The sequence below is a fragment of the Myodes glareolus genome, chromosome 4, assembly GCF_982192425.1.
Source record: "Myodes glareolus chromosome 4, mMyoGla1.1, whole genome shotgun sequence".
NCBI lineage: Eukaryota > Metazoa > Chordata > Mammalia > Rodentia > Cricetidae > Myodes > Myodes glareolus.
The window spans coordinates 19,639,593-19,654,628 of record NC_142029.1 but is presented as its reverse complement, the minus strand read 5'-3'; the positions used below and the strand labels follow the sequence as shown (position 1 = coordinate 19,654,628).

General features: G+C 46.2%; 1 protein-coding gene across 2 annotated transcripts in view; it reads right to left on the bottom strand.

Annotated features, from left to right (window-relative positions):
* Window positions 1–1,600: 1,600 nt before the first annotated feature.
* Window positions 1,601–15,036, bottom strand: part of Uaca (uveal autoantigen with coiled-coil domains and ankyrin repeats) — an 84,341-nt gene continuing 70,905 nt past the window's right edge. For both annotated transcript variants that reach the window (XM_048423708.3, XM_048423709.3), the window contains exons 14-19: window positions 14,499–14,535; window positions 13,287–13,339; window positions 8,425–11,142; window positions 6,734–6,886; window positions 5,009–5,074; window positions 1,601–1,793 (exon numbers count right to left, since the gene is read on the bottom strand). In XM_048423708.3, coding sequence (XP_048279665.3) covers window positions 1,722–1,793; window positions 5,009–5,074; window positions 6,734–6,886; window positions 8,425–11,142; window positions 13,287–13,339; window positions 14,499–14,535 — 3,099 coding nt within the window. In that variant the 3' untranslated portion in view covers window positions 1,601–1,721. The remainder of the gene's footprint in view (window positions 1,794–5,008; window positions 5,075–6,733; window positions 6,887–8,424; window positions 11,143–13,286; window positions 13,340–14,498; window positions 14,536–15,036) is intronic.

Sequence of the window (15,036 nt, the reverse complement as noted above, 5' to 3'; positions counted from 1 at the left end):
TCAAGAGCAGAGTTTGGGTCCCCAGAGCTGAGTTATAAAAGCCAGACAGGCCTGGTGGCCACCTGTAATCCCAGCACCAGGGAGCCAGAGATAAGAGGGATCCTCAGGCCAAGCTCTGGAGTCAACTGAGAATCCCTGATTCAATAAGCAGTAAGCGGTGGAGAGACAGACATCAACTTAGGGCCTCTGTGTATGCATATACCTGTGCATGTACACACACACAGCTGTGCATACATGAACACACACACACACACACACACACACATATATATATATGCACCACACACACACAAAAGCTTAGCTGACATGATCCATTTGTGCAATTACTTGCTAAATGTCAAATTAGTGCTTTTAGTGTGAACAGTAAACAAAATAGTAATCAAAATAAAGACATATAAGCTCTCCTAAGATACACTTAGTAAAATAGCTGGTTAGAGAATTCACCATAAACATGTCCAACTCCATTATCTCCTTGCTGTCTTTATTCTGGCAGCTCACTGCATTGTAGCACTGTTGTCTAAAACTTGACGCTGTTTCCCCAAATCAATTCTCTAATGCTAATTTTGCAAGAAACTTGTTTCACGTTATTAATCCCATTCTGATAACGTTCCTATAAATAAGTCTGAAACATTTGGAGGGTGCATGCATTACGAGTGCTTGATTACAACAGTCACAAATGGCAAAGCAATTGCAAAAAAGTCGAATTTTTGACACTGAAAAATTTCGCGCATCACTTCTCTTTGTTCTCATTTGAAAGACCATGGCAAGAAATGTCAAGCACCAGGAACAAAAGGCTAACGCTCTGCCATGGAGACCAGGAGCCAATCCTCTTATAAATTCCTCAAATATTTCGCGCCTGCCTCTTCTTGATCTAAGTGGAACTTGGCACTGCAAACATCTATGAAGGGAAATAGACTTTAAAAGGTATTAGTGTAAGAAGAAAAACAAAGCCAAAGGGACTCATTATGCCACTCAATAAAGACGTACCTTGGCTAGTACATAGTCCACACCTCCAAAGTTTGCAAAGCTTAAAGATCACATGAGAAAATAAATGATGTGTTTGTGAGTATGCATGTGCATGTGTGTGTGTGCATGTGGAGGCCAGAGGCCGATACCTGGCATCTTCACCAATTACTTTTCATCTTACTTTTTGAGACAGGGTCTCTGTGGACCGCAACTGGCTGTTTTGATTGGACGTGCTCAGAGGCTCAGAGATTCTGCTCTCTCTGCCTCCTCAGTGCTGGGATTACACTGGGAAGCTGGATCCTGGGGACTGAACTCAGATTCTCATGGTTGCCTGAAAAGCATTTTACTGACTAAGCCATCTCCTCTGTTCCTAGAAGGTCTTTTGATCCACTTACAAACAGCTGACAGCTGAATTTATTTCTCCAAAATCAATCTTTAAGTGCTTATTTCAGCCCTTTTCATATGGCCCCACTCAAACGGCTCACATTTCATTAGGGACTCAATCATTTTTAAGACATAGTTTTTAAAAGGATGAACAGAAAAGACACAGTGTGAAACGAACGTACACAAAATCTAAGGTTTAAACCAACTGAAAAACTCAACGACATGTTTGTCTCATAAAAATAAAATAAAATTCAACAACAGAACAAAATATATTTTATTTTACTGATATTATCAGAGTCAGGCCCAGAAGAGCCATGGAGTTGCACCCAGAATGCATAGCACCAGCAGGACAGGCTCTGGGTCAGCTGACGCTAGCACACAAGGCCTTGTCGCATCTGTATGATCTGCAATAAGGCCGCCTGTACGTCTTCATCCATGTGACCCTGGAGAGAAGGAAGAGGGGAAGAAACATCGTGTGTCATCTTTACTGAACTGATAAGCGGGGAGCCTTTATCCTAGAGCACATCTGGCTGTCTCACGGGTGAACCCCTCACCAAGGTAAGAGCGCCCCACAGGAACTGGGCCACGGAAATAAAGGTGTCAGGTCACAAGAAGCAAGTACACAGAAGGGGCTCTTGCTCTAAACACTTATGAGCAAAACCCAATGGATAGCAATGGTCTCTGCGGTGAAGGGCTGCGTACATTAGAAACAATAAGTTACAAGCATGTGTATGCATGTACATGTGTGTCCTCAAATCTTCTACCTTCTATACAGAGGCAGAGGCTGTCACTTGAAACCAGAGTTTGCCATTTGGCTGATGAGTCTTCCTGGCCAGCTTGCCCCAGGGCTCCCGTCTCTGTTTCCTGCCAGCTGGGTTTCCAGCTTGCTGACATACCAACTCAGCATCTCTGCATTGCTGAGTATCTGAACTGTGGTTCTCAAGCTTGCAGCAACAGTGCCTTGCCCCCTCAGCCATCTCTCTGCTCTGCCCCTTTAAGGAGAATAGAACTGAGAAAAAAAATAAGTCTCATGCTTATTACTTTTACATAAGCAGGATGACACATCTCTGCAGCTTGCCTCTGCACCCAGTGTCAGAGCAATCTTTCTCCAAAGCCAGCTAGCTGTTAATTTTTTATGCAATATCCCAGTATACAGGCTTTAAATTTCCTAATCTCAGGCATTTAAGACACACACACACACACACACACACACACACACACACACACAAAATCTTTATAGCCAGACACTTGGAGAAGAAATAACTCGCTCAGAAGTCAAAAGGCAGGTCTAGCACTGGGCGCACAGTAAACAGCTCTAAGGCCAGCACGCAGGAAGTGGCAGCAAGAGGAGCAGGAATTTAAGGGCAGTCTGGGCTATATGAGACCAAACTCAAAAACACAAACCACAATAACAACAACAGAACAGCCCAGTATTTGGTTTTTCAAAGTACTACAAAATATTCCTTACTAAAAAGAACAATCTACACTTCCACCCAACAGAACATAAAAGAACCCATTTTCCAAACACTTGGCCCACACTATAGCTAAAGGTACCTCTTACACCTTGGCGTCTCCCCTGTTGCAAAAGTTGAGTATGTTAGCCGTTTATATTTTAGAGGAAACCATCTAAACCAGGGACTGGGGAGATGGCCCAGTGTGGAAAAACGGCTGCTGTGCAAACCTGAGGTTCTGGGTTCAAATCCCCAGCAACCACATAAAAACTCTGGGCAAGGCTGTATTTCAGGGTGGAGATGGGTGGATCCCAAGAGCTCTCTGATTGTCCAGCCTAGCTTCAGGTTCAGTGAGAGACCCTGCCCAGGCAAGGAGGCAGAGCACAGAGGAATAAAGACACTCGGTGTCCTATTCTGGTCTCCACAGGCACCTGCACACTCACACGTGTGCAACCACACACACGTTTTAAAGCAGCAGGGTTAAACAGATGCAAGTCTGTTTCCACTTTCTTCTTTTTTATTAATTTATTATTGGGGCATCTGAATAGATTTTGGAAGGACGTGTCCATGAATATAAAAAGTCATGCCTCCCAAATCTGTTTTTAAATTTCAAACGCTAGCCACAGTTGACTAAACTGGATCCATAGTTAACCGCACGATGCCAGACGGCAAGACGACTTCAGATGCCAACTGCTGCTGTTGCCTCATTAGGACTCAGCAGAAAACAACTTTAGATTTCAGAGAAATGTCTGTGAAGTTGTCATGTTTTTTTCTCTGCCCCCTCTGGCCAAGACCAGAATGTTTCCCATCCTTTCTAATATCGAGTCTCTCTCTCTCTCTCTCTCTCTCTCTCTCTCTCTCTCTCTCTCTGTGTGTGTGTGTGTGTGTGTGTGTGTGTGTGTGTGTGAGAGAGAGAGAGAGAGAGAGAGAGAGAGAGAGAGAGAGAGAGAGAGCGCACATGTGGAAAGGACATTGGGTGGGTATCATGCTCTATCTAGCACTGCCTTATTCTCTTGAGATAGGGTCTCTCACTGACCCAGGAGCTAGGCTGGTCGCAGCCCCAGTGATCCTCCTGTCTCCACTACCCTGGGAGTTGGGGTTCTAGGCACTCATGTAGCCATGCTTGTTCTGTGAGCTGAACCCAGGTCCCCATGCTTGGCCAGCATTTACCCACTAAGCCATCTCTCCAGCCAGCCCGGTGCTTCTCTAATTCCCCTCGTAAACACGCTACTCCATTGCCCACTGATAGTGCTAATAATTGAACAACCTTTCAGATCTCAGCAAATGTCCTTCCCGCCCAAACAGGAGCAGGGAAGCACCCTTCACATTCTATCCCTCTCTCTCTCAGTGCCCCTCCATCCGTACAGAACAAGTAGACCTCGATGTCAGAGAGGATATTTACTATTTAAGTTTCTTTGAAATTTGCTCTCAGCACCCATCTTTCACCCTCCAGAACAGTGTGGCCTAACACTTTCCAAATCCAAATAATTCCTATTATCGCTTGCCTGTCATTCCAACGTTTGTCTCTCTCAGTACATTTTCCTGAACAATCTATTCTGAGAACCCGGGAGACGCTGTTCACACGGCTGCCACCGAGCAGTAACCACCCCTCTCTCACACCCTAAACATTTTCTTAGCGTGAGTTTTTTGAAGGCTTTCTCAGGCCACCACTCGACAAGAGGACTCACCGCCTACTTGTGTAAGTTTACAGCTCCATAGGTCACTAGCAAGTGCCTCACAACAGAACAGTTTTCTTAGTTATAACAATTCGAAGCATACCCCCTTTGTCCTTTTCAGACTACGTTTTCTGTACTTCAAAGAACCCCGAAGCCACCAGGAAACATATGCAGTCTTCTCGACTCTCCCTCTGCCTGCTGACAGCCACGTGCGATGTCAGGCATTATCCCAGCTAGAGACACTGCTAACGTGAGCTGCCATCGTGTGTTGCCAAACTGTCTAGAGGATGAGTGACAAGCAGATGGACACAACACTAAATTTAAGATGTTGTGTTGCTGTATAGCTTTGTAAATTGTTCTGGGAGATATGCAAGCCATGATTAAAAGAAACACAATTATTTTTAAATAAGCATATGGGCTAGAGCAACTTCAAATGTCAATTACATTCATGTAAGATTATTCAAAGAATAAAAACAGTATTTTATTTTTCTCTAAAATGAATACTCTTCCCAAAGACACTGCAGTGCTTACCTGCGCCGCACTGAGAAGGTGTGTCCGATAGATAGCGATGACTTCCTGGTGCTGTCTGTCAGCATCCTAGAACCATGGGAAGGGAGACAGATGACAACATCAGCACCCACATCTGCAAGACCAGGAGGCTTGTGGCAATGCTGTGCCGAGACCTCCTGCTGCAGACTGGCAGATTATTAGAAGGCTCCTGCCACTTAGAACAAATCACAGAGGCTGAATTTCTGACGATGGAGCTAGTGTAAGATTTCCCCATAATACATAGGACTATTACTGGGAAAGCAATACCAGTTATCCTAAGTCACAGGGGATTGCTGCCTCTGTTTACCTCTACTGCTATGAACTTGGCAACTTATGCTTCAAGCCATTACAAAAGCTTCCCCTCTTGTTTCCCGTGTCCCCTTTGCCATGCTTCCAAGGTTGAGCTAGCTCTTCCTTTTCATCGGTGTTGGCTCAAAGACCTCAGGGCTTGCCTCCTTACATATGAGAAAGAATCCAAACGCATCAGCAGTTTGGTCTTCTGAGTCCCCCACAACTCAGTCTCAAGCAGCAAAAGCCAAGTCTTTTTTTACTATTTATTTTTATTATTTTAAGTGTGTACATGTGTGTGTGTGTGTGTGTGTGTGTGTGTGTGCGTGTGTGTGTGAGTGAGTGCAGAGCCCTCGGAGGCTGAGGCATCAGATCCCCTGGAGCTGGAGTTACGTGTTCTGAGCCGCTGTGCTCAGCATGGGTGCAGGGAACTGAACTTGAGTCCTCTGCAAGGAGCAGGACGTGCTTCTAGCTTTCTAACTGCTGAGCCATCGCTCACGCTCAGGTCTTTTTTAAAAAAAAAAAAAACTGTGTTGGCATCGTTGTTATTGTTGTTGTTTGAGTGTGGGAGGAGCAGAGGGAGAATATGAATGAGAACGTGGGCACGCATGGAGGCAGAGGGCGGGTCTGAGGAGCGGTTCTCTCCTTCTGCCTTTACGTGCGTCCCTGGGGTGTCAGGCTTGTGCGCTGTGTGTTGTTACTGCTGAGCCACCTCATCCTCTGCCCCTAGGATGTCAGCTTACTGCTACACCCCACTAGGTCTGCCTTTCATCTCTCTCTGGTCATGGTGGCTAGATTCCACCTCAGTGGGTCTTCCCACACTATTTTCGTGGCCTGGAAGATTCCTCTGTCTTCCTTTCACCCATCAAAATGCTTTACAGATTCCTGCCAAGTTCTTCCTCCCTCTTTGGGGCCAATTCCCAGTTGCCCGCTAGCCTTCCCTGCCTGGGCAAGAGCTGCTGGAAGATGCTCCAGACCTCAGGCGGCAGGAACAGCTCCCAGTCTCCAGTGCCCACACCACTGACGTCATTATCACAGGCTTCTTCCTGCCAGAGTCCTTATGAGGGGTGACTTTGGCCCCTTGCACTCTTGTTCTATGCTGTGACACAGCCAGAAGGTCCACACTAGATGCAGTCCTTTCGGAGTCATGAGTCAAGGAGGTCTCATTAAACCACCCTGCTTTGTAGAATGGGGTAGAGGCACAGCTGAGAGAGAAAACGACGGAATGCTTATTGTAGCGGCATACAGTAGGCATCAACTAAATGACTATCATACCACACGTAATGGTAACATTAAGCAAAGATTACACACGAGTGTGTATTCAGCTGCATGGAAGCTGCACACACGTGCGCGCGCGCACACACACACACTCACACACTCACTAAGCTGGCCCCGCCCCTCCGTGCCCTGGACACTCACAGCCAGCTGCTGCTGCAGGTCCCTCACTCGGTGTTGCAGAGTGTCCACCAGCTGGCTCTGCCGCTTGCTGGGGCTGCCACTGGTGTAGGTGAGCTGGGAAAGGCCGTTGAGCGCCTGCTTCAGTCTTTCTACGTCATTCAGCAGTTCAGTGATCTTTTGAGAGACAGAGGGAGGTTGTAGGAAATCATGTGCCATCATTTCTGATGAACACCTCTGCAGAGAAAACACTCCCCACTTAGGACACACTGTAACCAGCAGGTGGGATGCTGCTGAGACCCTACCAGCAGGACACACAGCGTACTAACTGGTCTTACAATTTCTGGGCCTGAAGTCCCTCAGGAAATTTCTTCCAAAGACAACACCAGACTGAGAATAAACATCACGCACGTTCTAAGGCTGGGTCATGAGCTTGGCGTTCTATGAGTAGGAAAGGTCCTCTGAGGCATCTGAATATCCTCCAGGTGAGGCAGGAATACTGGAAAGGGGTTTTATTAGATGGAGCATGGAAGTAAAAGAGCTTGGTTCGTGTACACACAGAATTAACTTTTTCTTCCCATCGAAGGCTGTATTACTTATTCAAACAGGTTTAAAAATATGTCTTTTTCTTTGTGTATTTGGGTGTGTGGGCAGTGTCCACTGAGGCCAGCAGATGGCATCATGTTCCCTCAGAGCAGGAATTTCAGGGGTTTGTAAGCTGCCCAACAGTGGTGCTAAGAGCAGCCAGCAAGTGCTCTTAGCTGCTAAGCCGTCTCTGCAGTCCCGGGAGTGGCACTGTTTACTAACTGGCAGTGTGTGTAAGTAGATGCAGGCATTAGCTATCACAATGATGTGCTGCTGCATCCTAACGACTTTGCACATAAGCTGAGTGGATTTAAATGCTGGATCTTACAGAAAGACGTGCTGCCGAGGAGAGCTGGATCTGAGCCTGCTTTTACTCATTCCGTATTTCTCCAGTGGGTAGAGGCCATTTCATAATTACTTAGTGAATGCACTAAGCCGCGATCGGTCTTCACATTTCATCTCTATGGTACAAACTAGACATCTACCAGCTTCAAAAATATTATTACATAGCTATTTTGTAAAATTGGACCACAAGGAAGAAAACCAAGAGGGAGGGATAAATTATAAATCCTGCTCTTAAAATGTTTTAATTTAATGAATGGCGAGGCTAAAAAAAAGCCTGAGATTTTGGAGGAGCTGCCGACCATAGGTGAGACTGGCCACTGTGGACTTGAGGGTAGAGATGGAGTATGAAAGGGTACACAGGACACAGCACAACATAAAAAGGACAAAACATCCCAGGCCATCCCAGGGCTGTGAAACCTGTGGGCAGAATGCACGGTGACATGGGCTCAGTGCACTGGTACGGTGAGTAGGGAGATGGTGTCTGGATGTTCCCAGTGACTTTGACTTCTCAAGGAAGAAGCCCACTAGATTCTGATTGTCACTACAAGGAAGTGAACCTTATTCTCCCCCTTTCCCTTAACTGTCAGCCGAGAGAACAGAAAGAATAAAGCCTTGGTTTTTTGTGCTTTTTCAATTTAGAAGTTTTTTTTGACACACCCATAGTCAATTGGAAAGGTGGTGTGTCAGGAATGGTTTTACACACCTGTCTGCAGGACACATGCTACCGAGTCACATCTATCATGTGGATTTCCTCCGCACAGCCACTCCATCGGCGCCGTGCCTACCTTGTTATCCTTCGCTTCGATCTGCTGGGCAGACTCCTGTATCCTCTGCTGCAGCTCCATGATGGTCGCCAGGGACTTGTCGCACCGCTCCGTCTGGTCCTTGATCTCCTGCCCGAGGCTGAGATGAAGCAGTTCCTTCGCGTCTTTGGCAGCGAACTTCTCCTCACACACTTGGTCATATTTCCTGTTCAGGCTGGCCAGTTTGTCATTTAAGTTGGAGATCTGGGTCTCCAAATCGTTCTTTGTGGCTTTGTATTTTGACATATCAACGACCTCTCTGGTCTCTAAATTCTTCAGTGCCTGCTTGGTATTCTGAACCTCTGTCTGGAGTTTGGAGACTTCCTTGGTTTTGTTCTGGCTTTCCTCCTCCTTTTCTCTCAGGCTGGCTTTCATGATTCTGACCTCTTTCTCGAAGGCTTCCTTTATCTGCAGATGATCCGCCAGGGGCACCGAGGAGTTCTTCTGATTCTCCAGCAGCTGCTGAAGCTTGCTCACTGCCTGCTGCTCTTTCTCCAGACACTTCTGTTTGCTCCTCACTTCTTCCCGCAAGTGCTCAATTGTGTCGCTGAGAGATGATTTCAGAGCCTCCACCTGCTCCAGTGGGACGGGCTGCTTTTGCAGAAGGTTTTGGGCTGCGAGGACCTCGGAGGCTTGCTTGGCCTTTTCTTCTGCCAGCTTCTCTTTCTCGCTCTTCACATCAGTGTATCTCTGGGACAGGTCCTTCAGCTGTTTGTTGAGTTCTTCTGTTTTCCCGCTTAGCGCTCTTTCCGCTTCCCTGGCCTCTTCCACCAGAGCGTCCCTACTCTTCAACTCCTTCTGAAGAGCAGCAAGATCCTCCCTCAGCCGCTCATTCTCTTGCTTGCCCTTCTTGACCTCTTCCTCCTTGAGGCGAGACTTGTGTGTCTGCTCTGATAACTGCTCCCTCAGTCCTTTCTCTGTGGCCTTGAACTTGCGCTCACACTCTTCCAAGCGGGCAAGGGGAGCGTATTTCAGCTTGATGCATTCCTGGATGGTGTCGAGCTCCTTTTTCTGGGCCTTAATCTCAGCATGCAGCGTGAGGATCTCCTCCTGACCTCGGCGGTAGTCGGCCAGGATGGCGGCGTTAGCGTCCTGCGCCTCCTTCAGGCTCTGGCTCGCGGTGCTCATCTTTCTTGAGTGTTCGTCCAGGCTCACGTAGTCGGCCTTCATTTGATTCTGAACGTTCTCCAGGTTCCTTCTCAATACCTCATTCTCATCTCTTAGTTTTGAAAACTCCTGGCTCATGTCGTCAAACCTTTTCTTGGCATCAAGCAATGCTCTGTTGGTTTTCTCCAGTGAGCTGCTCAGTGAGGCCTTCACCTCCTCGTGGGTTTTGGAGGGCACATACTGGCTACTCAGAGTCTTTTTCAAGCTAGTGTTTTCGGATGAGAGTGCATGCATTTTCTCCTGATCCTCCGCACATTTTTTATTAAGTTCAGACAGCTGCTTTTTGAGTTCAGCGATACTGGACTTCAGACCCATTAGCTCCTTTTCATGTTTTTCAGGAGCTACAGACCCAGCTTCCAGGCGGCTGACATTCTTAGTCAGCCTGTCTCTCTCCACCAGCAGCCTCTCTGCTTCTAGCTTCTTCTCCGTGTACCTCTGTGTTACATCCGAAAGCTTCTTATTCAGTTCTTCCACGCTCGCGTTATGGGCCTTCTTCATCTCCTCACTGGCCTTTAGAGGCACGTAGCACGTCTCCATCTCCACCGTGAGGCTGTGCACCTGCTGGCTCAGACGCTTGTTGTCCACGTGGACTCTCTCCACTTCCTTCTGTAGCGTCTGGTTTTTGAGGGTTAGCTCTGTGACCTTCCTCCCCAGCTCTCCTGACTTCTGCTCCAACTTGCTCCTGAGCTGCTCCTGCTCCTCCGCTCTGCCGTGCTGGGCCAGCTTGGCCCTGGCGCTCTCCAGCTCCCTCTTCAGCTGTCGAACTTCCCCCAGAGAGCTCTCGTAGTCCCGGCCCACCTCCGCTAGCCTTTTCGCTTTCTCATTGACTTCACTGGATAGTGAGCTCTTCATGCTCTCAAATTTCTCCGCGGGGACGGAGAGGGCCAGCTTTGCCAGCAGCTCTTTCAGCTGGCCCTCCACCTCCACGAGCCGTCTTCCTTTCTTCTCCCTCTCCATCTCACACGCGCTGCATTCCTTCTGCAGCCTCTTATTGTCTTCCACCAACCTGCTTTCGTCTCTCTTGAACTCTTCCACCAACATCTCACTCTGTTTGATTTGGTTCCTCAGCTTTCCCACCTCCGCTGAAACGCCTTCATACTTGGCTTTCATGTCTTTCAGCTGCTCCTTCAGTTCCTCGGTGATGCGGTGGCTCCCTGTGGCTGCTTCACTGGTCAGGTGCTCTTTCAGGGCCAGGAAGTGGGTCTGCATTTGCTTGACTTTCCCCTCGGACTCGAACATCCTTTTCTGCACGTCCTTGAGTGCATCTTCCAACTGCTTGACCTGCTCGTCCGAGTCCTCCTTGACTCGCTCGCACTCCAGAGCTAAGGCCTTGCACTCTGCTACCTTGTGAGCCAGCTCGTTTTGGAGCTTCAGCCGGTCTTGCTTTGCTGAGTCACAGAAAGTTCGCATCGCTTCTAACTCCTTCTTTAAAATCTCATTCTCGGAGTATGAGGTCGGACTGGGTGAAGAGAGCTCCAGAGGTCTTAGCATAGACCTGCTTTGCATATGGGGGGCTCCGCCCGGGGACGTGCACTGCAAAGGAAAAGCAGACATCAAGCACAGCACCTTCAGAAAGCACTGTAGAGACCTCTGCCATCTAAATCAGCAGTCAAAGGGCTTTCTGACAGTGAGATGGGAGAGATGGGTGTGGGAAAAAAATAAAGCATCAACTTTATAACAAGAAACGCAGCTCTGGGTAGGATTTCCTCAACATGCTTAAAACATTGTGGGAGTTTTTAGGTCAATTTCCAAAGAAAATAGCTGTGGTCCCTGGGCTCCTTTCTCAATTCAGCATGCCTCTATTAGTTCTAGCAAGACATGTTTGTTATTCCATTATGTTATTTGTCTAGGCTTCCTAAAATGAGCCATCAGAAGCCCCAAGTAAGGACTGAATCTTGAATATGTAAATAATTTCATAGAACTATATTATTAAACCTCTATTTATTTGTTTGTTTGTTGACTTGTTTTGTGAGATCCACATATATGGAGATAAGAGGGCAAACTGTGAGAGTTGCTTCTCCCCTTCCATGACGTGGGTCCCAAGGTTCGAACTTAGGTCATCAGGCTTGTAGGTAGGTGTCTTTACCAGCTAAGCCACCAGGCTGATCCACGCACGTTATTAAATTTCTAATAAAATATATGTGACATCTGAGCACTCTCACTGTTAACTCCAATATAATGCTCTTTACATTTTAAAAATTCTACCAAAATAAGCCTACCTTGTATGAGAATTATCAGGGAAATGTCAATCAACTAAAAAAAAAAGACATGTGCTTTCCTTCTAGCAGGAAGATAAATAGAAATTCTAGCACATAATCTTAATATAAACTTTATGGATAATACCTGTTCCCTTGATTAATTAATGCTGGCAAAACAAGAAGTATAACTGAACTTCTGAGAGAGATAGTTCAACTATCAGGGCAAATAATCATGAGGGACTCAATAGAAATATTTTCACTTTTCTTATGTAGCAACAATGATCTTTATATAAGTACTAACTCATCAATAAATGCCGTGGGCCATGAGGACATCCTATTATTTCAATGGGCAGAATGTCTTGTTTAAAGCTATGTAGGTAAATTAAAACTGCCTTGTTCTTTTTCAAGAAAAAGAAGTTGCTAACATAAAACACTTTCCTGGGCTTGGCCTGTCCTAGACCAGCTTCCAATCCCTCAGTTATCTCTGGACTAACACTAACATATTTTGAAGAAGTTACATATACAGAATCAAACTTCCACACTATTTATACATTATCACAACCTAATATTTCTCTAGTCTTCCCAAACACTGAGGACTCTGGCTACTCCCCTCACTGAAGACTCATGGATATCCATCATTCACTCTTTAATTATTATTCTTTTCTTAAGACGGTTTCAGTAGCCGAGGCTAGCCTCAAAAAAAACCTCTGCATCTGACCTTTGACTTCTGCTCCTCCTACCTCCCCCTCCCAAGTGCAGAGCTCACAGATATGCACCAGCATACCAGGCTTCTGCAGAGCTGGGGATGGGACCCAGGGCTTCACACACGCCAGAAAAGTAGGTAAGAAATCAGTCAATATTCTACCTCTTGGAAACTTTCTCTATTTTGAAGTCAATTTTGAAACAGAGGATAATTATTCAATTGTGAAGAAGAAAATATATGTCAGTGCCCAACTCCTTTTGAATGATTTGCACCACTGTCCTCCTACATGGCATACAGAAGAGCTAACACTCCTGACAAAGGCCAAAGACCAGAGGACAGGGCGGGAAGTTCAACCTTGTAAGCCACTGTCACCACAGACTCTCTGGGGCCCCAGAAACAGCAATCAGTATGTACTTTCATGAAACTCAAAAGAGCAAGACAAACGTGGGCCATGGAAGCCTTACTCAGTGCTAACATATTTAGTAGACACACAGAGGTTTCTTCATGAAAGCCTTACTCAGTGCTAACATATTTAGCAGATATACAGAGGTTTCTTCATTTTAGACACATCCAGAGGTTTTCTTTTTGAAAATGAGGTTTTTGTTTTGCTTTTCTTTTTCTTTTCAGACAGTTTCTCACTATGTTCCAGGCTGGGCTGGAACTTGCTATGTAGACCAGGTTGGCCTCAAACTCCCAGAGATTCGGCTACAAAAGCGAACACCACCGTATCTGGAGCCCTTTAGATAGGTTTTTAGGCTGAATAATGAAAGCCTCACCTGAGAGTCTGTCGGGTACATTTGACCTTGTTTCTGAAGCATGTCTTCTTTTCCTAATTAAAACCAATAAATGATATTTTAAATATTCATGACAAAGTTGGCTTAGTGTGGGCTAAAAATAGGTATTTCTTGCCCTTTATTATATAATCAATACAAAAGCAGTACAATGTAAAACTATTCTTGTTCTGAAGTAGCCATATTTTTCCTGTATTATTTCTGTCAGTAAAAGAAAAGCATCTACAGTGAGCTCAACAGTAGGCTCTAGGGGTGGTTTTCAGAAATACGTAAGACTTTCTGGAGAGATGGCTTAGTGGGCAAGAGCATTTGCTGCTCTTCCAGAGGACATGAGTTCAGTCCCCAGCACTCACAACCGCCTGCAGCTCCAGCTCCAGGGGATCTACACTCCTTTGTTTGGCCTCTGTGGACATACTTATCCACATAGAGACACGTATTTTAAAATAAAATAAATACTTTAAAAGAAGAAATCCACAAGACTGTTAGGTTAAATAGGTTACTGGATTACTATAAAATGTATAATCAGTCAAATTTATAGGCTAACATTACTGTTGATCTTAGCTAGAGAAGCAAAAAGATAGGTTTTCTAGAGAAACTATATCAAACTAGAGAATAAAAAGAGAAGATGAAATATGGGTAATCCTAAAATAATAAATAAGCAATTGCCTATGAACACATGAAATACTTATTTGCACTGAAATCAATTTTCCCCATCAGAAAGCTACATTTGTTTCTTTCCATCAAAATAATATTAATAAATCCTGAGTTTGAGATGGTGGTTTAGTGGCTTAAAGAACTGGCTGCTTTTTCTGAGGATCCAGGTTCGAGTCCCAGTACTCTCACGGCTGCTCACAACCATCTGTAGCTTCATCTCCTGGTGCTCCAAGCCCTCTTCTGGCCTCCTGGGCACTACATACAGGGCCTCTGTGCCTGCCACATTTCACTTTAGAGGCAAATGCTCATCTGAGCCAACCCTTCCATCTGGTGGGGTGTAACACGGAGACAGGAGCTGACACTGGGCAGCAGCAGCACCGTGTTCAGGGAGGTACAGCCTACAGGCACAGTCGTCCCTGTCTGCAGCACCGTGTATAGGAGGTACAGCCTACAGGCACAGGCATCACTGTTTGCCGCACCATGTACAGGGAGGTACACCCTACAGGCACAGTCGGCCCTGTTTGCCCACATATTCATACTTACGGTTACTGGAGTAACTTCCGGGTACTGAATGATCACTCTGAAATCAGAAGTGTGAATTAAAACATTTTAGATGTACATGGCCCCAATTTGTCAAATGCTCTATGTGTTTTAGTTCTAAAGGACCCATCCCTGAAAACACCTTTGGACATGCTTGCTCCCCTGGAGCCGACAAAGGACAGCGTGCTAGCAACGGATGGGGCCAGAGGGAGCAAGCGTGCTAACAAACTCAGCCAAGGGCTCCAAGGAGAAACTGCACTGCTTTGAGCACAGGAGGAACGAGCTGCAAATGAACTGAAAACCTTGCTATCGCTGAGCCTGGGAAGGAAGGAAGTAGCCACAGTCATTTTCATTCCCACAGCTGGGGTTTACTCTGGAGTATGGGAACCCCTTCTTTTCAGAGCTGCAGACTACTGCTATTGCCAGGATAAACCAGGGCAAAGGCCTGCGTATGGCGGAATGCCATCAGCGAGGAAAAGGCAGGGAGATGCTTCAGATACCCTGGGTTAAAACACTTGGGTCATCCCTTTTCCCAAATGAG